The sequence below is a fragment of the Glycine max genome, chromosome 6, assembly GCF_000004515.6.
Source record: "Glycine max cultivar Williams 82 chromosome 6, Glycine_max_v4.0, whole genome shotgun sequence".
NCBI lineage: Eukaryota > Viridiplantae > Streptophyta > Magnoliopsida > Fabales > Fabaceae > Glycine > Glycine max.
In genome coordinates, this window is record NC_038242.2 from 16,273,782 (window position 1) to 16,300,330 (window position 26,549).

Genomic DNA, 26,549 nt, shown 5'->3' on the forward strand with positions numbered 1-26,549 from the left:
TATATATATATATATATATATGTATATATCAATTTTTTTTTTTTTTTTTTTGTTTTTTTTTTGTTTTTTTTTTTTTTTTTTGTTTGAAAAAAAGCAATTGACCATGTGCAACCTGCAAGGTTTACCCATTCTCATGGTAGCTGTTGACACACCCTTCATCTATTCACGAGTTCAAAGAAAAAGTGTTTTGTTGTCTGTGCTTTTTCAAAAAAGACATGAAAGAAAATTTATGATTTTGAGAAATATTTTGTTTCAAATGCTACCATAAAAAAGGAAAAGTTTTATAAGCTGTATAAATGAGAATTCCAAATGAAAGGCAACAGGCTCAAATTTATTTGAAAGAGTGGTGACCTGCCAATGGCATGGTTCCACTGATCTTACAAAGTTTGGAAAATGGTAAATATAAATCGAAGGTTCATTGAACACAATAACCGTTGTTCCCTCTGACAACCTTGAATTCCACTGTTTGGATGCTTCAGATTCAGGTCTCCTGACATTCCATTGTGCCCCAAATGAACAAAGATCATCTCGATGCAGTTACTTTGTCTTTTGTCCTTAACTTTTGCATAGATCGCCCTTTCGGGTTTTCGACCTATCAGGCTAATTATTTTTCTGTTTGATGTCTCTAATTTTTGCCTGGGCCGCCCTTTCGGGTTTTCGACCCACCGAGACGCTCATTTTTGCCTAAGCCGCCCTTTCGGGTTTTCGACTTACCGAGCTGTTCTTTTATTTTTAGACAAAGTATTTCTTGACTGCATCCGCATTCACGGGACGAGGGAGCTCATCCCCATCCATAGTCGTAAGAGTCAGTGCACCACCAGAGAAAGTTCTCTTGACGACATATGGGCCTTCGTAATTAGGCGTCCACTTGCCCTAGAGTCGGGTTGGAAAGATAAAACCTTCTTGAGAACAAGATCTCCTTCTTGAAACACACGAGGACGAACCTTCTTGTCGAAAGCTGCTTCATCCTCTGTTGATAAAGTTGTCCGTGGCACAAGGCCTTCATGCGTTTTTCTTCAATTAGATTCAACTGATCATATCTGCTTTGGCACCATTCAGCTTCTGATAACTGGGCCTCCATTAGAACTCTCATTGATGGAATCTCAACCTCCACAGGGAGTACTGCTTCCATACCATACACCAAAGAGAAGGGGGTTGCCCCTGTTGAAGTACGCACTGAAGTACGATACCCATGCAAAGCATACGGTAACATCTCATGCCAGTCTTTGTATGTGACCACCATCTTTTGCACTATCTTCTTGATATTCTTGTTTGCAGCTTCAACTGCGCCATTCATCTGAGGTCTGTAAGGAGAAGAATTGTGATGCTCAATCTTGAACTCTTCACACAAATCTTTCATCATCTTGTTATTCAAGTTCGTTCCATTATCTGTAATGATTCTGTTGGGCACACCATAACGGCAGATGATCTGATTCTTGATAAAGCGGACCACAACTTGCTTAGTCACATTTGCATAAGATGCTGCTTCAACCCACTTGGTGAAGTAATCAATAGCCACTAGAATGAAACGATGCCCGTTTGAAGCTTCGGTTCGATTCTACCAATCATATCGATGCCCACATAGAGAAGGGCCACGGAGAAGAAAGAACATTAAGTGTAGTTGGTGGTACATGAATTCTGTCAGCATAAATCTGGCATTTGTGGCATTTCCTTGCGTGTTTGCAACAATCTGTCTCCATCGACATCCAGTAGTAACCTGCTCTCAACAACTTCCTTGCCATTGCATGTCCATTGGAGTGAGTACCAAAGGAGCCTTCATGTATCTCATGCATCAAAAATTCTGCTTCTTGCTTATCTACACACCTGAGTAGTACCATGTCAAAGTTTCTTTTGTACAAAACATCCCCATTTAGGAAGAAATTACCAGACAATCTTCTCAAAGTTCTCCTGTCTTTGTTGGATACTCGGGTGGATATTCCTGGCTTTGAAGGAAACACTTGATATCATGGAACCAGGGCTTATCATCAACAACCTTTCGACTGCAAACACGTGGCGGGCCTCTCGAGGCGCTGAATTCTGATTGTTGGCAAATTGTTCCGGTGACTCACTTCGTACATGGAGGATAAAGTTGCTAACGCATCTGCCATCTGGTTCTCATCACGAGGGATGTGGTGAAGCTCCACTTTGTTGAAGAAGGTTAGCAAATGCTTCGCATAATCTTTGTATGGAATCAAGCCGGGGTGGCGAGTTTCCCATTCTCCTTTGATTTGGTTGATTACGAGAGCTGAATCCCCGTAAATGTCAAGGTTCTTGATTTTCAAGTCAATGGCTTTTTCAATGCCCAGGATACATGCTTCATACTCTGCCACATTGTTGGTGCAATCGAACTGTAACCTTGCAGCGAAAGGGAGATGATTACCTTCAGGAGTGATAATAACTGCCCCAATTCCATTGCCAAAGACATTCACGGCTCCATCAAAAATCAAACCCCATCTAGACTCGGGATCTGGACCTTCTCCAAGCAATGGTTCATCACAATCCTTCATCTTCAAGTGCATAATCTCTTCATCAGGAAAGTCAAACTTGATGGGTTGATAGTCCTCAATTGGTTGGTGAGCCAAATGATCAGCAAGAACACTTCCCTTAATTGCTTTCCGGGTGCGGTATTCGATATCATACTCGGATAACAACATCTGCCAACGAGCAATTCTTCCTGTCAGAGCGGGTTTCTCAAAGATATACTTGATCGGGTCCATTTTGGATATTAGCCAGGTGGTGTGGTTAATCATGTAGTGACGAAGACGCTTGGCAGCCCAGGCTAGTGCACAACAAGTTTTCTCAAGTAGGGAGTACCTGGACTCACAATCTGTAAACTTCTTGCTCAAGTAGTAGATGGCATGTTCTTTCCTTCCGGTCTCATCTGTTGTCCGAGCACACAGCCCATAGAATCTTCTAACACAGTCAAGTACATAATCAGAGGCCTTCCTTCAACTGGAGGTATAAGAATTGGAGGTTCTAGCAGATAATTCTTGATACTATCAAAAGCCTTTTGACAATCTTCGGTCCAAACAACCCCTTGATCTTTTCGAAGCAACTTGAATATAGGTCCGCACGTGGCTGTCATGTGCGAGATGAAACGAGAAATGTAATTTAGACGCCCAAGAAAACCTCTCACTTGTTTCTCTGTTTGTGGAACCGGCATTTCTCTAATGGCCTGACCTTGTCAGGATCTACTTCAATACCTTTCTGACTGACAATGAAACCTAAGAGTTTTCCAGATCTAACACCAAAGGTACATTTGTTGGGATTCAGTCGAAGTTGGTACTTTCTCAGCCGTTGAAACATCTTCAGCAAGTACTCGACATGTTCTTCTTCAGTGCCTGACTTGACAATCATATCATCCACGTACACTTCTATCTCTTTGTGCATCATGTCATGAAAGAGAGTGGTCATGCCTCTTTGGTAAGTGGCACCTGCATTTATCAACCCAAAAGGCATTACCCTGTAACAAAAGGTGCCCCAAGGCGTGATGAAAGATGTCTTTTCTCTATCTTCAACTGCCATCTTGATCTGATTGTACCCAGAGAAACCGTCCATGAAGGAGAAGACCTTGGACTTTGCAGCGCTGTCAACCAATACATCGATGTGAGGTAGAGGAAAGTCATCTTTCGGACTAGCCTTGTTCAAATCCGGTAGTCAACGCACATCCTGACCTTGCCGTCCCTCTTTGGAACAGGCACTATGTTGGCTAACCATTGAGGATACTCTGATGTGACAAGAAAACCTGCATCGATCTGCTTCTGTACTTCCTCTTTGATCTTGAGAGCCATGTCAGGGCGAGTTCTTCTCAGTTTCTGTTGACCGGTGGGCATTCGGGCTTCAAAGGCAAACGGTGCTCCACAATACGGGGATCCAAGCCGGGCATATCCTGGTACGACCATGCGAACACATCGGCATATTCTTTGAGTAATTCAATCACCCTTCGTTTGACAGTTGCCTCAAGCGATGCCCCAATCTTGACTTCCTTCTTATCTTCCTTGGTTCCCAAGTTAATCACCTCTACTACCTCCTCATGAGGCCGAATGGTTTTCTTTTCATATTCCAATAACCGAGCAAGTTCCTCGGGATTTCATCATCCTCCTCCTCTTCAGCCTCGTAGACAGGAGATTCGTAGTTGGGAGAGAGTGCAGGGTTATTATGTTCAACGGGCTCATAAATGCCTAGTCTGCATATGATTGATGATTGATTTTAGAAAATGAGTGAACAATGCGGACTTTTTATAATTAATTGAAATCAGAAAACAAAAATAAAATATTTTGGGTTTTTTGTGTTACCATTTTCCAGAAAGAGCAATAAGCATAGATATCGGGATAAACCACATTTTCCATTAATAAGAGTAGTGCTTGAAACAAAACAGCCCTACATAATTGCGCTTTCGTCCTGGGCAAGACGAAAGGATCTTTTTTGAAAAACAAACAAACAGAAAAACAAAGACACATTACTTTGATGCATGAACACTGAAGGGATGTCAACCGCGTCCCAGTTGCGAACAAGTTTTCCAGGTGTGACAAATGCAAGCACTATCTCTTCAGGAGCATCTTCCAAGACAGCATTGGCTTCTGGCGAGTTGTTGATGAACCCGGCGCTACAAAAGGTGCTAGTAATGGAGCTTGATCCAACACTGTTCGTTGCGGATCCTGCAGAAGAAGCAAATCCCAGTCCTTCACGGTTTTTACTCTCCAGCAACTGCACAACTTTTCCCCATCCTACACCTGTTCCTTCCTGCACCACTTTCTGTGCGCTCTTCCAAGTAGCAAAAGATACTTCATTTTTCTCTGGCTTTTTACCCTCTAAAGTCAGGCCTTGGAAAGAGGTTCCTTCTGTTTCATCAGCACCAATAAAGGAAAAAGCTGACAAATGACTAACCAACAAGGCTTCCTCTCCACTCACAGTGATCAATTTCCCATTTCTGACAAACTTCAGCTTTTGATGCAAGGTGGATGTCACGGCCCCAGCTCATGGATCCATGGCCTACCCAAAAGGCAACTGTATGCGGCTTGGATATCCATCACCTGGAATGTAATTTGGAAAACAAACGGCCCAATTGTAATGGGCAAATCAACCTCCCCGATAACAGACTTTCTTGATCCATCAAACGCTTTGACAACCACCCCGCTTCTTCTCATGGGAGGCCCCCGGTAGGAAAGTTGATCTAATGTGGATTTGGCCATTACATTCAATGAGGAACCAGTGTCCACAAGTACATTCGACAGAGCATCTGACTTGCAGTTCACCGATATATGTAACGCCAGATTGTGGTTCCTCCCCTCCTCAGGAAGTTCTTCATCACTAAAACTTAAATTATTGCAGGCAGTAATGTTTCCTACTATACTGTCCAATTGATTAACAGTCACGTCCCTCTCCACAAAAGCTTGGTCCAACACCTTCATTAGAGCCTCACGGTGTGCTTCTGAGTTCAATAGCAGAGACAAAATGGATATCTTAGAGGGAGTTTGCAGCAGCTGGTCTACTACTTTATACTCACTCTTCTGGATCAGTTTCAGAATTTCGTCATGATCAGAATTCTTACTAGTCCCATTGGATTGGCCTACTTCCTTCCTTGTACCGGGGCCGTTCACTGTCACCTGTTTAACTGCCGGATCATTCACTTTCTTTGCAAACAATGTGGGGATAACACGTCCATTCCTCAGAACTTTACCGTCATTAGCAACGTTGTCCACAGAAATCGCAGGAGTTAGAGAGGGCAAAGGCACCTCCTGCCCACCTTCCAACATCGTGGCACTATACTTGTAAGGGACCGCTTTTAGAGAAGCATACGGCATAGGTCCTGGCAAGCTAATCACCAGTGGAGTAGTAGTTGATTCCCCACTGTTATAGCTTATTTCCAACCGCTGAAACTCGGGGTGATGACGCACACTTCTTTGTCCTTCCTCGTGATGATAAGTTCTCTGCTGTCTATCAGCCCTTGTACGTCCTCTTGTACCTTCGGGCATCCTTTTACATTCACCGGACATATTTCACACGCTGCATGATCATGGTCAAACAGAGCTGCCTCGCACATCTTGATATGTATTGGGACCAGGGGAGTTCGAACGTGCTGGACGTTCAGGATGACACCGTCTTCATCACAATCTTGTATCATGTTAACAGCAGGCCCATGGTTCGGTAGAGGGTTCGCCTGAACATTGGGATTCTGATCTTTAAAGGATAGCAAGTTGGCCCGGACTAGTTTTTGCACTTCATTCTTCAGGACATAGCAGTTTTCAACGTCATGACCTGGGGCCCCTTGGTGGAAAGCGCAGGTTAAATCATGACGAAACCAGGGAGGTAAAACATCTGGTGTACGAGGGGGTGTTCTGACCTGGACAAGGTTTTTGGCGAGCAGGGCGGGGAGTAAGTCAGCATATTTCATCGGGATTGGATCAAAGGTTGTTTTCTGGCGGTTTTGTGAGTGATATGGTTGTTGGGGGGTTGCGGGCGATTTTGTTGTTTTTGAGGGTATTGTGGCTGATGGTATTGCTGTGGAGGGTATTGTTGTGGAGGGTATTGTTGTGGAGGGTATTGTTGTGGAGGGTATGGTGGAGGGTATGGGTAGGGGTAATGTGGCCTTTGTTGGTGATATGATGGGTTTGGGATAGCGGATGCGACATTCGCAACCTGACGATATGGGGTGAAATTCTGCTGAGGCTTACCATGAGCTACCATCCCACCTCTTGATCTTTCTTCTTCGCAAAGTGGCCTCCAAACTTCTTGGCATTGCTTGCAGCAGGGACTTTCCCAGTCAAACGTCCCTCTCGGACACCTTCCTCTAATCGCACCCCATGTTGACCATTTCGGTGAAGTCTGTTGGTGCACTTGCAACCATTTTCTCGTAATAAAACTGGCTCAGGGTCTTCAGAAATATTTTGGTCATTTCCCTTTCTTCCAACGGCGGGACAATCTGGGCAGCCACTTCCCTCCAACGTTGGGCATACTCCTTGAACGTTTCCTTCTCTTTTTGTGTCATCGCACGGAGCTGATCACGATCTGGGGCCATGTCCAAATTGTACTTATACTGCCGGATGAACGCTTCACCCAGGTCATTGAAAGTACGAATGCTCGCACTGTCCAAATTCATATACCACTTCAGAGCGGCCCCAGTTAGGCTGTCCTGAAAGAAATGAATAAGCAGCTTATGATTGTCAGTATACATGGACATTTTCCGCGCGTACATCACCAAGTGACTGCGGGGACAAGAGTTCCCTTTATACTTCTCGAAGTCTGGCACCTTGAACTTGTGAGGGATAGTAACATTTGGGACCAAGCATAATTCACAGGCGTCCTTCCCGAACAGATCTCTTCCTCGGAGGGCTTCGACTTCCCTTTGCATACCATCAAATCTTTCTTGGAGTTCTTCCATCTTGTCGAAGGCTACAACATTTTCAGCTTGGAAAATTGGTTCAACCTCTTGTTGAATAGTGTGAATCAGTGGAGCTGAATAAGTCATTGCAGCTTGAGGGAAAGAGGTACTGGGTTGCGGAACCGGTGCTGACTGCTGAGCAAAAGGCGGTGGAACTTCAGATACAGCGGGCTGGGGCTTCCACAGACTGGAGGTGGCATTCCCCATGTACAACCTGGAGGCAAAAAGAGGGGTGGAGAAGTCACCGTAGATAGCGGGGTTGTGCTCACCAAGGCTGCTCTACAGCAGCGGCGGCAGCTTGAGAGTTCTGGGCTGACAGGAGTGCACTCATCATGGTCGTCAACCTATCCATTCCCTCTCGTAAAGTGGCAACCTCCTCCCTGAGACTCTGATTTTCTTGTTCAACTATATCCATCCTCTTCCGATTGGCCCTGGTGTTGTAAATGCGAGTTGGTTTGTGGAGAATTCGTCGGGCCACTTTCCTTGGGCGGCGGTTGATTGACTCCCCCTTTTGAAGTAGTGAACACAGTGTGAGACTCGATTTAGAAACCATGAATGCAACATGATGCATGCTTATGCTTATGCAAAAAGAAAGGGAACAAATTATTATCGAAGAACTTGTTAGAGAAATTGTAAACATCATAAACTGAAACACTTCACTTAAGCATTGGAATATTACAAATTTTTTTTTTTTTTTTTTTTTTTTTTTTTTTTTTTTACAAGTCAAGAGATTTCGGGAGCTAAAATCTAAACATAAGGTCCTAAGAACTTCAGACTCAAACTCCCGGAGTAGATGGGTCCTCGGAATCTGAATGTGCACGGGAGAACAAGTCCATAAACTCCTCTTCCTTCTAGCATCTTGGTGGAGCAAAACGTCTTTCCGACGAAGCAAGTCGTCCTTCTCAATCATCCTCTGGTTCTGGATAAAAAGCTCACGGCTCTGTTGGGCTATCTTCCCTTCAAAGTCTCATTCTCTTGCTCTAGCTCCTGGCATCTCCTCTTCCAAGTTTCTTTTTCTTGCCTTTCTTTGGTTAATTGTTCATGAAACTCTTCCTTAGTATCAAAGGGGATAGGCAAGGATGATGGTGGGATGGTGGACGATAGGTATCTAGGTAAGCGGTAGGGTAGGCCAAAGCTCTTGGTCCTATCAATAACCCACTGGGTATAAGATTCGTGCACATAGTCTGATTTCTTTCCCAACTGACTTCTGTTGAGTCTGCGGATAGCGCTCCAAGCTTGTGCGAATCTTTCCCTTTTGTTCGAGTGATCTCCATGGTTAAGATAGAATTCATTAGTCAAGGCAAGGTTGTTTGGTTTTGTCTTTATCGGGTACCCAAATTGTCGTCGAGCGAGAAGTGGGTTGTAGCTAATTCCGCCACGCATACCCAAAAGAGGTACGTTGGGATATTCACCACAACTCACAATAATCTCTCCAACATCACTAGCTGCTTGGTACCAAACAATGTCAGATGGGTCAAGAGTCATGATTCGGCGAGGCCAGGAAAGCTTGTCATCATTGGTCTTGAAGGCACGGGATTGAGGTAAGTGGAAGGTAAACCATTGATAGAGTAAAGGTGCACAACAAGAAATGGTTCCCCGGCCAGCCTGGGTACGGTCATGGATAGAATGGTAGGTATCGGCGAGTAGAGTGGGTACGGGGTTCTTTGTAAGAAAGATTTTAATGGCATTGATATCGATGAAGTTGTCAACATTTGGGAAGAATAAAAGGCCATATATAAGGAGGGCTAGGATAGAATGGAAGGCAAGTATACTAGCTGCTTCAGCAAATATGGAGGCTTGTTGGTAGAGGAAGTGGGTGGGAAGACCTTGGAGGCCTCCTTTAGAGGTAAGGTTTGCTTGGATGATGGAGGTTTTAAGATGGAGGGCGGCTGCGATGTCGGAGGGTTTAGGGGTAGGCTCAAAACCATGGAAAGGTATCTTGTCTGGCACAGGTAAACCTACTAGGTAGGAGTACTCTTCAAGTGTGGGGACAAGCTGGTAATCGGGAAATGTGAAGCAATGGTAGAGCGGGTCATAGAACTGAACCAGGGTCTCTAGGCATCCTTCCTCAACATCTACTCTAAGAATTCTGAGCAACTTCCCATGATGAGCTTGAAAATCAACTGGATCACTTACTAAAGATGCTAGCTCCCTTAATCTCAACAGGTCTGTTTTTTTGAAAAGGTACTTCCTAGTGCTTCTCAGTGGGATGTCCATATCTACAAAGTTTACAAAAAGCTTGTCTAAGTCCTTCGATAATTTGGATGAAAAAAAAGAGTTTATGCATGGATGCATGTATGCATGATTATGCCACAGTATGGAGAAAACATGGTGAAGTTAAGTCCAAAATGTTGGAGTTAAGGGTAAACACGCCATTTGGTAAGGACTATGGTTTCATATGTACCTGTATCACGGGTTCTACCAAGTTCCCAAAGTCATTGACCACTTCCGGATATTGTCGGATTACGGGACTACTCCCGGTCCAACAACGTCCATAGGAAAGCCTCGTTTGAGTGTAGTATCGCGTATCAACCAATTCAAGACTACTCTTGATTAGCCACCGCACTACGTCCTAAAAGGCTAAGATGGGTTAAAGGTAACTAAAGGTCCTCAACTTCATAGGTCGCTTGGAAATATTAATGCTGAACACGACTACTCATGCCAACATAGTAATATTCCCAAGATCCCTCCATTGAGCGGGGTTATCACATGTGCCACATCCGAAACTCACTCTCGGAAAGACACTATGATTATACCACCATCCTATCTTATGTTTCCCTCAAGTCCGGGTGTAGGACTTATCTCACCACTCACGTAAAAGATAAACACTTAAGCACGTATTTACAGTTTCAAATAATAATAAAGCATAAAGATGAAGAAAAACAAGATAGGTTTAACCCACTTAGGAGTGTGATCCCCAGTGGAGTCGCCATTTTCTGTCGCGGTGATTTTTGGATATCAAGCTATTGATTAGCATTGACTCGCATTTTTAAGATCACCACCGATCTTTTATTTTTCCGAAGAAAAGGGAGAAAGCTCGAAAAACCCTATTTTTGAGAGATCAAAGGTCCGGGGTTGGTTACGCAAAGGGAAGGTACTAGCACCCTAAACGTCTATAGTACTCTATAGGAACCTCTTGCTTATTTTATCTTTATGCTAAATTAATTATTTGTTTGGAAATAAATGCTCAAGTGTGGAAAGATTAAAGAGGTGGGTTCGAAAGAAAGGAGAAGAAAAAAGTTTTTGTTTATTTTTATTTGATTTGGGAAGACAAAGTCTTTTGCCTACATACCCGAATGGGATCAAAATCATGTAGTTCGGAGTAGAAAGTCAAGTGATTGGTTTTGATTGATTTTAAAGTTCGAAAAAAGAAGAGTTTAGGCAAGGTAAGAGGCCGAAAAGGCATAGAAGAAATAAAAGAAGTGAGTTCGATTGATTTTAAATTAGAAAAAAATGTTTTGATTGATTAAAGATTGATTAAAGATTTGATTAAGAAAGAAAGAAAAGATTGACCCTTTTTTTGAAATTTTGATTATGGAAAGTTTTTTTTTTTTTTTTTTTTTTTTTTTTTTTTTAATTATGCGGAGATAAGTCTAAACGCGCCGGATCCCTTAAAATGACGTTGGATCAAGTGAGGGTCCTTTTCCTCGGATACGGTTCAAATCACATGATCGTCCTCGGCGGAAACATAAAAATAAATGTGAGTGTCGGTGCAGATTCTCATTTTTTTTTTTTTTTTTTTTTTTTTACATTGGACCTAGATACATTCTAATTGGCAATAATAAATAAAAATTGCAAATGCATTAAAATAAATATGCTGGAAGAAATAATAAAATGCATGAAATACAAAACAATAAATACATATGGTGCATAAAATAAATAAAGAAAATGAAATGCAAGACATAAAAATAAATATAATGCTGGAAATAAATAAAAAAAAGAAAATAAAAATGCAAGACATAAAATAAACATGATGCTAAAAAATAAAAAAAATGCAAGACATAAAGTAAATATGATGCATAGAATAAAAAATAAACAAAATAAAATAATAAAAAAAAACAAACATAAAATAAGTATGATGCTGAAAATAAAATAAAACGAAAATAAAAATGCAATACAGAAAATAAATATGATGCTAAAAAGAATGCGAGACATAAAAATAAAATGCAAGGCAAAAATAAATAGGGTACATAAAATAAAGAAAATATAAGTGCAAGACAAAAATAAATATGTGGCTGGAAAATAAAATGCAAGACAAACAATTAAACATGATGCTGGAAAATAAATAAAGAAAATAAAAATGCAAGGCATAAAATTAAATATGATGCGTAAAAATAAAAATGCAAGACATAAAATAAATATGGTGCGTAAAAAAAGAAAAAGAAAAGGGTGCAGTAAGGAAAAAGGGGGTGAGAGTAGGAATCGGAAAAGAAGAAAAAGAGAAAAGAAAAAAAAATGGGCCAGAGGTGAGTCCAGCGGGCCAAAAAAGGAGAACCGGACCGGTTTGGTCCAAGGAAAAAAAAAACCGAACCGGTCCGGCCTCTATATAAGGGCTCGGGGCCGGTTTTTTCCCATTTTTAAAAAACTTTTCTCTCTCTTCTCTTTTCTCTCTTCCCTTTTTCTCTCTTCTCTCTCTAGCACACACCGCCGGAAGTTGTTTACCGGCGCAGTGGCTGGCCGGCCATGGGTGGCGGCGCCGCCGCGTCGGAAACAGAGTCTCCTCCTTTTTTAAAAAAACTACATGTTTTGAATTCCTTTTTTCTCCTAGTTCTCAAATCCACCGTTATTTTTTGAAAACCAACACTGATAAAGCCTAGATCTAGCCTTGAATCTTAGAAAAAAAGGTGAACTACCTTTGTCCTTATGTTATCGTTTAAGCTTCAGAGTGAAAACGGTTACAGCTTGGGTTGTGGGTGTGGGTGTTTGACGCAGTGCTTGTGGTTGTGTGGGTGTGGGTGTTTGACGCGGTGCTTGTGGTTGTGTGGGTGTGGGTGTTTGACGCGGTGCTTGTGGTTGGTGGTGTTTGGTGTGGGCTTGGCCGCTAGTGGTGGTTGGTGTAGGCTTTAGGCCGCATGAGTGAGTGGGTTACTGTGTTTGCAGGGATTTCTGTTCTAATGTTTTGATTTTATGACGCAGTGCTTGTGGTTGTGTGGGTGTGGGTGTTTGACGCGGTGCTTGTGGTTGTGTGGGTGTGGGTGTTTGACGCGGTGCTTGTGGTTGGTGGTGTTTGGTGTGGGCTTGGCCGCTAGTGGTGGTTGGTGTAGGCTTTAGGCCGCATGAGTGAGTGGGTTACTGTGTTTGCAGGGATTTCTGTTCTAATGTTTTGATTTTATGAGCAAGATGATTTTGGTTTTTTTTTGTTTTTGTTGGTGGTTCACGGAGGAGGAGGGTGTTGCTGAGTGGTGGCTGGTGGTGGCTAGTGGTTCACGGAGGGGGAGGGTGGTGTTGAGCGGTGGCTAGGCCGATGGTTAGTGGTGGCTTGGCTGTTGGTATTCCGACTGTTCGTATTCACCTCTGCCCTCTCTCTCTGACATGCACAGTAATTAATGCCGCATTTAAAGGTCATAATTAGGGTAAAAAAACGAAGAGCCCCTTTGGGCCTGGACCGAGAAAACCGAAAAGAAAAAAGAAAAAAGGAAAGGAAAAAGAAAAGAAAGAAGAAAAAAAAAAACAAAATATAAAACAGCAAATAAAAAATAAATAAATAAATAATAATAATAATAATAATAATAATAATAAAAAAAAAAAGAAAAATAAATAAATAAAAAAACGAAAAGAAGATACTAATAAAGATATTAATAATAAAAAAAACGGAAATAATAAAAAAAAACACTTAATAAAAGGAAAAGAAAAGAAGAAAATAATAACTAAAAATAAAAAACAATAAAAAGAGGTAAATAAATAAATAATAATAATAAAAAAGGGGCGTCTTCAAAACAAAAATGAGGTATTTTAAAATACCTCCCTGCCGAAATTTCATCTGAAATGATAGAAATTTCCGGCTTAAAAGACGAGAAAAAAGAAATAAAAACGGGTCAAAAATGGGGTATGACAAGTATTATCAAATTATTGTTACTATATTTTTTAAATATATGAATTTGTGGTAATTGCAACTTATGGGAGTGACTCTTAATTGTCTTTTATATACATGTATCTTTTATGAATAAAATAGTCAATTATTTGATAATTTATTTATATTTAGTATATGGAAAGAAATTTTTTACTCAAGAATTTATAAATTAATTATAATGAAAATAAAAAAAAATAATTAATATTTTTATATTTAAATATAAATTATCTTTTAAAATAATAGAAAATATGTGTCCCGTTCAAAATTTAACGTTGCATCACATTAGATAAATTTTAACTTAAATGAATGTGATATTTAATATAAATTAACATAAAAAATATAGAATAGAAAAAGTTGTCCAATATATTGTATTTTAGCTTGAATATAAATCAAATTACATGAGTGATAACTAAACAAAGTTGCCAAATGTCTTAGACATTACTCATTAATATTTGTAAATAATTCTATTGGACTCTGTTTTTTATTTTCATCTGATAATTTTTATAGATTTTTTTTAATTCATACATATAATTTTAAATATTTTCATTTCATTAATAATAGTTTTTGTCTCTTTTTGTTTTATTTTTTCTCGTCCTGTCCTTCTCTCCGTACATTCTAATGTTCAACTTTTTTTTTTTTTTTTGTAGTCTGACCAAAACGCGCTTAATTTTGAGAGTAAAATATAGGCTTTGCTTAGCAAGTTCCACGAAAGAGAGGAAAGTCATCCGTAGCTTCGTGACGCTTGCTTCACTCTGATTGATGGTACAAATGAAAGAAGTAAAATTCATTTTTGGACCCACTTTAAACAAATTTAGCATAGACTTTTATGGTCAATCAGATAATATAGTTTCATTCCCATTCATAAAAGAGGAACCAACAAAGCAAGAACAAAGCTACGTGAAACTACAAGGTCTTCGTCAATTCACTAATGAAGAATTATAGGTATATTTTGATTTTCTTAAAAAGATTTCATTTCTTTCACTATTCTTTTTATATCTTTATTCTGATTATAAACTAAAAAAAATACTTTTCTATTAAGAATCATATTAATAATTGTTAACTCCTTTTATAATAATTACTTGAATTTAATACTTAATACTTAATTATTAATTTATTAGTCCTGCATAATTCCAACGTGTCACACATTAATTCTAACAAGTAATAGAATGAATGTCCTAGCTCCCCTACAGAAGTTCTGAAAATTAACACGGCAAGGAAACCAAACTCAAAAAATTTCCAAAACTGTTGTAGAATTAGGGACAACATGGCTGGAGGATCACTTGGAGACAACATTGGATTGAAGGAAGATGCTATCAAGAGGGTGTGTGGTTTGGCCTGCAAAGCTAACAATCACAAGTCAACGGATAAGCTCTACTTTTACGACAAGGTTCAGATTTCTTCGGAAACTTACCATGTTTTCAGCTTCCCGGGATCTTGGGATCCCGCTGAATGGTTTGTTAACAAACCCTTTGGGGTATCGAAGATAAATTCTACCCAGTTCCCTTCTCTCAGAAGTATTGGTAACGATGAACTTGCTTGGGTGAACGAAGGCTTCGCAAAGAGATTCGATCGCCTATTGGAAACTAACTTTGAAGATGTGGTATGTAACTAAACTAACCGACAACCTTAAATTGATGTTAGATGTTCTGTTTGTTACTTTCTTTGGATTAATTCCACGTGTTGCAATTTGATGTTTTGAACTCACCGTGACCAATAAGACAGTTGCTTAGTTTTTTTTCTGGCAGTTTCTTCAGTTACCGTGATTATTTCTATTTTTGGTTAATTAACCAAATAAACCGTAAAAAATGTGTAGGTGAAGAAGGCTATACTAGATGGGAAGCAAGTAGTGTTTACAGGGCACTCCTCTGGTGCTGCAATGGCAACTCAAACTACCTTTTGGGTCTTGGAAAAGTACTTTAACCCAACAAAAATCCAAAAACCCAAGCTACCCTTTTGTGTCACTTTTGGGTCTCCCTTAATTGGCAATCATATATTCTCTCACGCTTCAAGGAGAGAAAATTGGTCACGCTATTTCATACACTTTGTTTTGAGATATGACATAGTGCCAAGGATTTTGCTTGCTCCCTTGGCTTCTATTGAGGAAAATTTTGGTTCTGTTCTCCAATTCTTGAATCCCAAGTCCAAAACTTCCACCCAAGATCCAACAAGGGCTATTTTGATTTCTGAAGTTTATAAAACTGTGATGAGAAACGCCGCGAGTGTTACAAGCCATGCTGCTTGTATTCTCATGGGCAGCACAAATTTGTTACTTGAGACAGTGGCAAATTTTGTTGAGTTGAGCCCTTATAGGCCCTTTGGAACATATGTTTTCTGCAACGGAAATGGACAGCTGATTGTGGTGGAAAACTCAGATGCTGTTTTGCAACTCTTGTTCCACACTGCCCTGTTAAGCGATTTGGCAGAACTTGAAGAAGTTGCCGACAAAAGCATATCGCAACACCTGAACTATGTGGCTGAGTTGCAGGAAAGCTTGGGAATGCAGAATGTAGTGTACTTGGAGCAACTTGAGCAACTTCCCTTGTCTGCTGACGGTTCAAATAGTGATGTTGCAACAGCCTTGGATGGCCTTGGACTGGTAATCATTCTTTGTTTTTCTTTTATATATGCATGTGACAGGATGAAATGATAGCAGGTGAAAACTTGGTAATATAATGTCTTTAATATTTTTTAATGGAAATTAAATTATATCAATCTAAACATTAAAATCATGTTATATTATGTTAATGATCATGTATACCAAAGGCAAGTAGTGTCACTTTAAATAAAGTAGTATGATGAAATATTAATTCTTTTTTGGAAATATTTTTGACGCTTAGTTGGATTGATAAAAGTGTCACACTTAGTGAGGTTTTCTGATTCATTATGGTATTTGGTGCTGAGTATCCAAAAGTTTTGATAATGATTAGTTTCAGTCAGGTAATCTATCTAGTCATGCTTAGTGAGATCTTCTTTTTCAATCATATTTTTTTTATCACAAGACTTAAATGATCTCAAGATCTTGCTTAAGAGATATGAACCTAGTTGCACTTGAACTAATGACATGTTAATACACTTGGTGTGGTTTGATTCTATACATAAATTAGATTGTAAGACTTAGCTAATAAATGATGATTTCTTGGCCTACATTTCAGAACACAAGAGCAAGGCTGTGTCTACGAGCAGCTGGTGAGTTGGAGAAGCAGAAACGCAAAAACGAGGACAAAATCATGAAGGAGATTCAGGATAAAGCCTTGACAAGCATGAAAGAGCTTCAAAATTACAAAACAACATGTGAGATGCACAAGGGGAAGGGCTATTACGATGCCTTCAAGGTGCAAAAGGAGTCGAACGACTTCCAAGCAAACGTGAAGAGGCTTGTGCTAGCAGGGGTATGGGATGAAGTCATTGAGATGCTAAAGAGGTATGAACTCCCTGATGAGTTCGAAGGGGACAAAGAATGGATAAAGCGTGGAACCGAATATCGCCGCCTTGTGGAGCCTCTAGACATTGCAAACTATTACCGCCACTTGAAGAATGAGGACACAGGACCTTACATGATCAGGGCCAGGCCAAAACGGTATAGGTACACTCAAAGATGGTTGGAACATGCTAAAAGGATGCCACCTGCTCCTATCACTGAATCAACCTTTTGGGCTGAAGTGGAGGAACTTTATAGCTGGATTAACAGCAAGAAGCCTCTTGATGATCATGTCGAGCAAAGGGTTAAGCAGCTTCAAAAAGACCTTAAAAATTGGACTGATGATGAGAAAGTACTAGCCAAGGATACGTTCTTGAAGGATCCTAACTTTATTAGGTGGAAGGATATTCTACCTCAGGAACTCAAGGACACTTCTTCCTAGCTAGTCTAGTTACTGCTGTGAAAGGATATTCTGTATTAGTCTTTTTTCCACTCAATGAGGAAGCTATAAGCTTCTGATGATGCTTTTGATGTGTATTTGTCATGCAGGTGTAGTGTTGGTTACTTCAGTGTTGTAACTTTGTATTTGTATTCCTAATGTTTTTGATTCCCAAGTTTTGTATTACTTGTGAGAACCAAAAATCATTCAGACTGCTGGACTAAATAAATTTGTTTAATAGTAGGGTCTGAACTAGAGCGGTACTCAGTATGTGTGTTTTAAGCCAACTCAATACAGTATATGGTTAACATCTTAGTTTTTAAATAAAAAATAATAGTAATAAAATGTCAAAAAGTAAAAAAAATAATAATTATAATTTTAAATTAAAATTTGATTATACATTTAAATTTATTTTAGTGGTATTTAAAATATGCTCTATTTAGATATTTGGTTGGGATATTACTTAAACTGATAGCATGTTTAGAGCTTCTTCAGGGAGAGTTGTTCATGAGGTTCTTAAAAGTTAAGCAATTTGAAATTGTTATTGAGCAAATCGGTTTTTATAGGATTCTTGTAGAATTAAGCAACTTCATGGAAGGTTGTTTAACCATTAAATAAGAATTTGACTATGAGTGGAAAGATAAATACAACCCACTAAAAACAAATTAAGAATCCAAATTGGATTTTATCTTTTGAGTAAAAATTATTTAGTGTTTTTAAATCTTACGTAGCAACAAAGGACTAACTAAAAAATAGTTAAGAAGTCAAGTTAAACTCTTGCATTGAAGATGTTGTTAGAGAGTTGAAATTAATAATAAAGTCAATCTAAGATGAGACAATTTTTTTCCTTCAACAATATTAGAAAGCATGTATTTCAAATTGTGTTGTATATAAACCAAACACAGTTTTTTTTTCATGATTTATTTCAATATAATGTCCTTATAAAAATTATTTGGTTCAAGCCATTTTTGAATTACTCATCTAATGTTTCCTAATATTTAGAACAATAACTGATCAAGGCCTCATAATAAGTTTAAGTTACAATAATTAGAAAGTGAAAATTTCTCAAAGGATATCTAAATATATTAAGAATATAACTATTGAATTAGTTTTTTTTATCATTCTTTTATTATGGTAACTATCATGATTATAATTAGTCTTTTTTTTCACATAACATTCATGTGAATAATGACTTTATCAATGACTAATCTTAATTGAAAACCTAATTATCTAGCTTTAGTTTTCTTTTAAAACATGTAATGCACATTAGTAAAAGAGAACAAAATACTTTTGTAAGTCATAAATATAATTTTAAAAGTGCATTAATATCAATATAGTCGTTTTCATTTATTTTATTTTTTTCAAAAAGAAATGGAAGAGGATTAGGGAGCTAAAGAGGTTGACATCCTAACTATGTTGACACCCCAATCCCTATAACACCAGAGAAATTCACTGCTAGAACTATAAATACAAGAACAGAGAGAAACAAAATAATTGGAAAGGCCAAATCATACCCAATAAGAGGCTAAGAAAATCTACAAAAAGGGAGTCATTGTCTGTAGGGTGACAATGAACCAAACCAATTCGAAAATAGTTTGAAGTTCAATTTGATAATTGGCTCGTTGAATTTAATTCATGAGCCAAATGTTTCATATGATGCAAAATGTTTTGGGTGTGTTTGGTGGAATTCTCCATCAACTTTTTGTTGATCAATAACTCCTTAGATACAAATAAGTAGGATCGGAAATTACTCAAGTTTGGTTCAATTCGACTTAACTCATTAATATTTAACTTAGCTTGAAACTTGATTTGAGTTTTATATGAACATTTTTTTAAGCTTGAACTTGACTCAGTTCAAGCTTGCAAACAGTTCGATTCAACATTTTAGCTCAAATCATATGAACCGAAAGTCAAATTTTTTAAAATGAAATTTTTAATTATTTTATATATGCACAATGGGATAGTTTTTATTTATGCAAACTTTAGTTGTAATTATTTTTTTCTTTGTCATACCTTATGATCCCATAAAACTAATAGAATAAATTCAGTTTTACCTTAAAAAAAAATAAACAATCATTTTATCTAAAATCTACAAATAAATTGAAATATATAGGATTTAAAAATTTTGACTTTTGGTTCATATGATTCAACCTAAAGAGTTGAATTGAACTGTTCATGAGTTTGAACTGAGTCAAGTTCGAGCTGAAAAAAATGTTCATACAAAATTCAAATTGAGCTTCAAATTGAATTAAATATTAACGAGCCGAGTCAAATTGAACCAAATTAAATTTATTTTTGATCCTACTTATTTGTATCTAAGGAGTTATTGATCAACAAAAAGTTGATGGAGAATTCCACCAAACACACCCAAAATATTTTGCATTATATGAAACATTTTCATGATGAAAGAATAATAATCGATTATTAAAAACTAAAATTTATGCATTTAACCCTTTATTGAATCAATGAAAGTCATTGATTTTAAAATAAATCTATAGAAATTTTGTCCTTTATTGTGATTGAGTGTTTTTAAGAGATTATTTTTTATGACTATCATTACAATATATGTTTGAATGAATTTAATTATTTTATTTACTTTTGTAAATCAGTTCTCTCTCTTTCTCATATTTTCAACTAAAAGGATGCGAAAAGTATCTCGTTTAAGCTCCCTTATTTAAACTAATATGGTGCATGCATGTATTATTTAAAGTAAAGATTTATTTCTGCATGAAAAGAAAAGAAGTAAAGATTTCTTTTTTGATAGCTATTTAAAGTAAAGCTTATAATTCTTAAATTGCATATATGTTAGTTACTCAAAAGGTATTACAGACGAGAGTAATGTTCTATTTTCCTATGAAACACATTTCAATGATTTAATAACTATTATATAAAGGAAGTAGAAGAAAGTAGTAGGATGATTTAAAATTATTAGGAAAAAAAATGGTCTATATGAAGACAAAATTAAAATTTAAAATTTGCCTATCAATGTATCACCAAATTGCACATATGTTTCTGTGATCCAAAAGGATGCCTAAGATATCGTGCAATGAGAATCCGGTAATATTCCAGAGCATATTTTAATACTTGTATTGTCAAATTTATTATCACATGTTTTTAAATAAGCAAAGATAATTTATTAAAAGAGACATTATATTTGTATAATAAATTGTATATCAAAATATACAATTAAGAGAGAAAAAAAGAAAAAATAAAGATAAATTTAAATTTAAAATGTAATTGTTGTACTCAAAAATACAAATTGCATAAATTGTTGTACAAAATGGTAAGATAAAAGAGAGTTAGATACAAAATATAAATTATTGTATAAATTGTTGTTCATGTATTATGATTGTGATCAAAATCATGGTGATGGTGAAGTAACTCATGAGAGTGTTGTTTCTTTTTACAACATATTTGTTTTCGAGTTGAAAATGCAGTCACACGAATTCTAATGAACAAAACGCAGAAGTAACAAACTTTGAGTTTTGACTTTTTATGTCTCGGAGTGGAGTGACTTTGTTAAGAAACAGCTACACAAACATACAATTAGTCATTCACCACGATTTTGGATGCCCAACACAATTCCACAGCTTATCCAAACATGCCATAAAACAATTCTGATCCCCATTTGGTGGCCTATTGTCCTTAGTGGATGAATTCCCCTGCTACGCTCCTGCACTGTAAAACTTATCTACAATAACTCATTGATCAAGACAAAACTAACATCGAGGCTTGGTGCGTGTGATCCACAATAACTCATTCATATTGTTTTTAATATGTCATTTCTGCAGAAACAGATTGCAACCTCAGAAAAAAGCCATTTAACATTTTACCAAAGCTTCAGTTTACTGTCGATACCGAAAGCAAGTTGTACCACGATGAGCTGCTAATTAATAATGCCCTAGTAGGCAGCAGGATTGGATAATCAACATGGATTAAATCTTATTATAACGTGAAGATAAAAATTGACAAAACCACATTCACCAACATCTATATTTTTGAATGCATCCATATGGATATAATAAACTACATTAATAAATTTTTCCAAACTTTTTTACACTAAACTAAACTTGTTGTTACAAACCATTTCAATATTCTATTTCAACTAACTCATCAAAAAAAATATTCAATTTCAACTTCCCACCACAGTTAAAAAAACCAACTCCAATTACATATGCAATAAATCCAAATTCAAAGAATAGAAAATAGGGAAATACAAGTATGACAGTGCCTAACTTTCAAGTTTCTACTAGTATAATATACTATAGGAAAAAAATATACTTTTTTCTTTTATCTTTCTAAAATAGTCAAAATTTGATTTTTATCCCTCTGATTTTTTTTATCTTGTTTTGGTTCCTCAAAATATAAAATGTGTTGATTTCCATCCACTTAACTCCATTAACTTGGTGCTGTTGTGAGTAACAAAGTTTCACATTAAACTTTGGATTTTATAGGTATTAAATTCAAATTTTATGTTTTATAAGGATTAAAATCATATTATAAAAGTTTTCTGGAAAAGAAAAAAAATCTTGTGACGTATAGCCATGTAAATGTCACATCATTAAAAAATGTTCACATGTATAGTATTTTCTATTAGTGATGTCAAAACCAAATTTACAAATGAAATTAGATATTTGGTATAAAAAAAAACACATTTTTATATTTTATGAATTGGGTTAAAATCCAACAAAAAAAAAATAGAGAAAAAACTCAAATCCTAACTATTTTTAAACGTATCAAAAATATATTTTTAACATAAGCTAGCAATCCGGACCGTATTGAAAAGGTTAATCTATTATATATGCATACCTTCAAGGTCCACTACTAGAAATAAAGTTTTTTACGACGCTAGAATAATGACGGTTGTAGCAAAATCGTCATTAAAAAATGGCCGGTGGCAATTTTATAAATTATTGAACGTGTTAATAACATTTTTGGGTAAAACCGTCACAAATACATTGAATACAACGATGGTTTTGGTGAAAACCGTCATAGATAAATGGACTTTAAAGACAAATTTGGAGAACTATCTTCGTATTCAATCTAAATATTAAAAATGGTAAGGGTCGACTCCACATGAGATCTCGTGCCCTAGTCTCTAACACTATTGTGTCTTGCACTTACCTCTCTTGCTCTCGTCGTCCTAGAGAAGGAAAAGGTTGCTGTTGACTAACATGGTGTGCTGGTGACAATTGACGTAAGCGATGGAGGAGATGCTTGGAACGATGGTCTTTAGGGTTTTTTGTTGTCACTGTTTCTCTACTCTCGCGGTGTTTTTGGGTTAACGTTTTAAGAACCGCATCAAAGCGTTATCATGGTTTCCAGATTGTAACCACAACACCAATAACCTATTAATGGTTTTTGTTCTTATTTCGTTTCTTTTTGTTGTTTTCTTGTTGTCGATGTCTATAATAAATGTTTAAATATTTCTTTGGGTTTTGGGGTTTTAAGATTTGTTTGGATAATAAATTTTGGGTTTTTATGTTTTCATTTCTGAAAATCCCATTTTTGTGGTTTAGTTGGTGAGGTTAAGCAGAAGAACATAGGTGGTGAAGGAAGAAACAGAAAAGTGCTTCAGGATATTGGGAATCTCGTGCATAAACAAGGTCATGGAAATTGAATTAACCTGTTAATTTAACTCCATGTAGAGCTTGTAGGCCTTGGATCTTCTTCATCAATAGAGTCTTTTGCTTCTTGAAGATCAATGACGGTAAAATGGAGAAGGAGGAAAGGTGATTGGAGATGATACTTCAAGGAGAAGATGAGTCAAAAACAAGCTCACCATCATAGGAAGTCATGGATAAGAGCTTTAAGGTAGGAGAAGATGAGTGGAGGGAGAGGGAGAAAGGGGAACGAAATTTTGAGGGAGAGAAGAGGGAGAATGATGTCTGAACTTTGAAGTCTAATTTCTCAAATCATCAAAGTTGAAAAAATGAACACACAAGGCCTCTATTTATAGCCTAAGTGTCACAAAATTGAAGGAAAATTTGAATTTTTATTCAAATTTCACTTGAATTTGAATTTGAATTTGTGGAGTCAAATTTGGAGCCTAAATTTCACTAATTATGATTAGTGAATTTCAGCTATGGCTTAGCCCACTAATCCAAGATCAAATCCAAGATTCTCCACTAAGTGTGCTTAGATGTCATGAGGCATGTAAAACATGAAGAACATGCACAAAGTGTGACTATATAATGTGTCAATAGGGTGTAGCTAGCAAATGCTCTCCTCCCCCTTAGGCTGATCCAAAATTTAATTGGATTGGGCTTCTCCCAATTTAATTAAATTTCTCTTCCAACACACACATCAAATAGTGCACTTAATGCATGTGAAATTACAAAATTACTCTTAATACAAAAACTAGTCTAGGTATCTTAAAATACAAGAGCTGAAAAATCCTACATTACTAGGGTATCCTCCCTACACTATAGAGCCCTAAATACAAGGCTAAAAAATAATGAAACTCTAATATAATATGTACAAAGATAAGTGAGCTCATATTTAGCCTATAAGTCCAAAATCTATCCTACGGCTCATGAGAATCCTAGAGTCTTCTCCCGCATCTCTTGTCCAATCTTCTTAGAGTATTCTACACTATGCCCTTGAGGGATAGGATTGCATTACCTATCTAAGCCTATCATAAGGTTTTTTATTTTTTTCTTTTGAATTTTTTTATCTTTTTAGATAATTTTCTTTTGCCTAATTCTGCTCTTTTCTTTTTTAATAGGAACCTTCGTGCTAGTGTTGGGAATTTTGTTCTTGCTAGAAAGGTGGAAGCAGCTAAGAAGCCAAAGAAAAACTTGAAGTAATTGTGATTAGCTTTGATGATGAATCAGAAGAAAAGCCAACTGTGAAGGGAAAAAAGGAAAGGGAAAAATCTACTAGGAAGAATGCCAAAGCCTTCAGTTCAATCCTCTCTGCTAGAAGCAAGGTTGTTCCTTTTTTTTCTTCATTTTTTGGAATATGGTTTGGGACTTGGGGTTGGGGTGCCTTTTTCTGGTGTAACAACTTGTTAACCTCAGGTTGATTGTGGACTTCCAAGTTAGTATAAAATTTGTGTATTTGTTAATCATGTGCGCAGTTCAAGCAATAAGATGTAAAGCTTAGTTAATTTTTCCCCATTGAAGTGAAGTGCAATTAGGTGTAACAAATATCCATGCAAGAAATTGTAGTGAGGGGTGAAAACCAATGTATATTTCTCATATGATTATTAATGTGTACTCTCCTAAACTAATACAACTAGGATAAGTACCAACTGGGTTATTGTAAATATATTATTTGGTTATTTTATGGAGCACTTAATATTATATTATATCTATTGGAAGGAAAGTTCAAGAAGCTAAACCCTTTCTCGTTGTTTTTATGAGTATTAATGGTATCTTGTATCTCAGAATTTGTAAAGATTGGCTCCCACTTCCTTCTCACTTAATATTATTATGTTAGAGGTATATATATTGACATATGATTAGATGATGGTGGGTAGAAATAATCTGCAATAATAATGAATCAAAATCAAGCTCATTATTTTGTGGTGTTTTTATATGTAAATGCATATTATTGAAAAAAATATTACTTATGTTCCTGTATTGACAAATTTATTAGCATGAGCTTGTATTCTAATGAGACATAACATGGATTTGAGCACACTTTAAGTTGGTTGAACTAGTAGGCTTGCTCGCGATCATTTGGTCTTAGGACGAGCAGTTCCTGGTTGAGTCTTTATCGAATTCCATCATTTACATGGTTATTACATTATTGCGCACCATTTGCAGAATGGTGGCATGTATGGATCAAGTGAGGTTGTCGCCACCTAACCTCAACAACTAATTGATGATGTTTGGGATTATGTTTTTTGTGGTGGGCCATATCCCAATTCAACTGACATTTCATCGTCCATTTTAGAAAAAAAAAATGAAGTAGGAGTTTGAATATTGGTATCTGAGTTTTTGGTAAGGATCTCATCCAAAATCATCTTACCTTCTCTATTTACAACTATACTGCAATTATGGCCAAGCATCATTGGCCTCGTGGGTTTAGATGCAATGGCCACATTATGCATAATTTATTTGGAGAGAGCTTTCGAAGAATGACAGTTTTGTGGTGAATGCAGGCTGGCTGACAGTTGATGCTGCTTGATAACTTCTATGTATAGGTATAATTTGGGATTAAATCATATAGAAATTGTTCATTTTCCTTTCTTATTTTTTCCTTTTTATGTGAATAATTGAATTTTAATATTATTTAAAGTAAATTGAAGATTTGAAGATGCTCGCTCAGCGTGTCTTAGGCGCTCAGTGCGACGTAGTCGCTCAGTAGGCAGAACATGCTTAGTGCCAGGAAGTATGGAGAAGTATGATACGTGAGAGCGCGCTTAGCGTAAGTCATGCACTAAGCACGAGATTATCGCCATACTTGCTAAGCGCGGCAATCGCGCTTAGCGCGAAGGTTATGTGAAATCCAAGTTGAACTCCACCTATAAAAAGAGGAAGAGGAGAAGGAGTAAAAACACATAGTTGCACACAGAATATTCAAGAGAATACAATTCCTTATAGAAGGCAAAGGCTAGAAGCAAGAGAATCAATCATTAGGAACCATTCAATCCCTCCATTCCTTTTCTTACTTACCCTCTTCACTACTCATTACCCTCTTGCAATTGTAAAGTCTTTCATAACAATTAGAGGCTAAAACCCCTTTATTGGGAGCTTAACAACCATCTGTTTTTAATGTAATTAATCTTCCTATCTATTTAATGTTATTTTAATTTCATTGTCTCTTTTGTGTGCTTAATTGTATTGATTGTGGCTTGATCACCCATATACATGGTAAGTTTTAGGGATATCGTTGAAAAATGTTTATCTAAGAACAGAAAAAGGCATCTAAATAATTCATCTCTAGGGATATAATGATTTTATTTAGCTTGTTATGCATCTCTATTCTTAATGCAATTTAACTGTTTTATCTCTTAAAGGGATTTGGGAGAAAAAATAAGTAAATTAAGCTTTTTCACTTGAGAGATCATGGTTAGAGTATATAAGTAGATGCAAGTGATAATTGGAATAACCTTAAATAGATAAAAAATCCTTAACATTTCATCAAAAGTAACTCTGGTAGGCTAAGCCCCCAACATTCTCATATTCTGAATCAACCTTTGCTTCTAATATTGGCTTCTCTCATCTTGTCTGCTTGAATTAATTAATTTAATTTAATGTTTGTTTTTCTCTCCTTTTTATTTTATTTTATT

The 26,549-nt window shown here is 36.9% G+C and overlaps 2 protein-coding genes and 1 pseudogene across 4 annotated transcripts; 1 reads left to right on the top strand and 2 right to left on the bottom strand.

The window, feature by feature from the left end:
• Positions 1–563: 563 nt before the first annotated feature.
• LOC100812971 (uncharacterized) lies at positions 564–6,439 on the bottom strand (annotated as a pseudogene).
• A 1,890-nt stretch (positions 6,440–8,329) lies between these two features.
• On the bottom strand, positions 8,330–9,598 carry LOC102660897 (uncharacterized). The gene has a single exon (XM_006596825.3). The coding sequence runs from the start codon at positions 9,596–9,598 to the stop codon at positions 8,330–8,332; it is 1,269 nt and encodes a 422-aa protein (XP_006596888.3).
• Positions 9,599–14,241: 4,643 nt separating this feature from the next.
• On the top strand, positions 14,242–17,618 carry EDS1-2 (protein EDS1-like). Of its 3 annotated transcripts, none has more exons than XM_014776138.3 (4): positions 14,242–14,393; positions 14,703–15,051; positions 15,265–16,047; positions 16,604–17,551. In XM_014776138.3, exons 1-4 carry the CDS (start codon positions 14,380–14,382, stop codon positions 17,309–17,311), a joined length of 1,854 nt encoding a protein of 617 aa, XP_014631624.1. In that variant the 5' UTR covers positions 14,242–14,379; the 3' UTR covers positions 17,312–17,551. The 3 variants fall into 3 exon arrangements, with proteins under 3 accessions (XP_014631624.1, XP_014631623.1, NP_001276272.2); XM_014776137.3 differs by having other exon boundaries at positions 14,255–14,393; positions 14,631–15,051; NM_001289343.2 differs by lacking the exon at positions 14,242–14,393 and having other exon boundaries at positions 14,616–15,051; positions 16,604–17,618.
• The last annotated feature ends 8,931 nt before the right edge of the window (positions 17,619–26,549 follow it).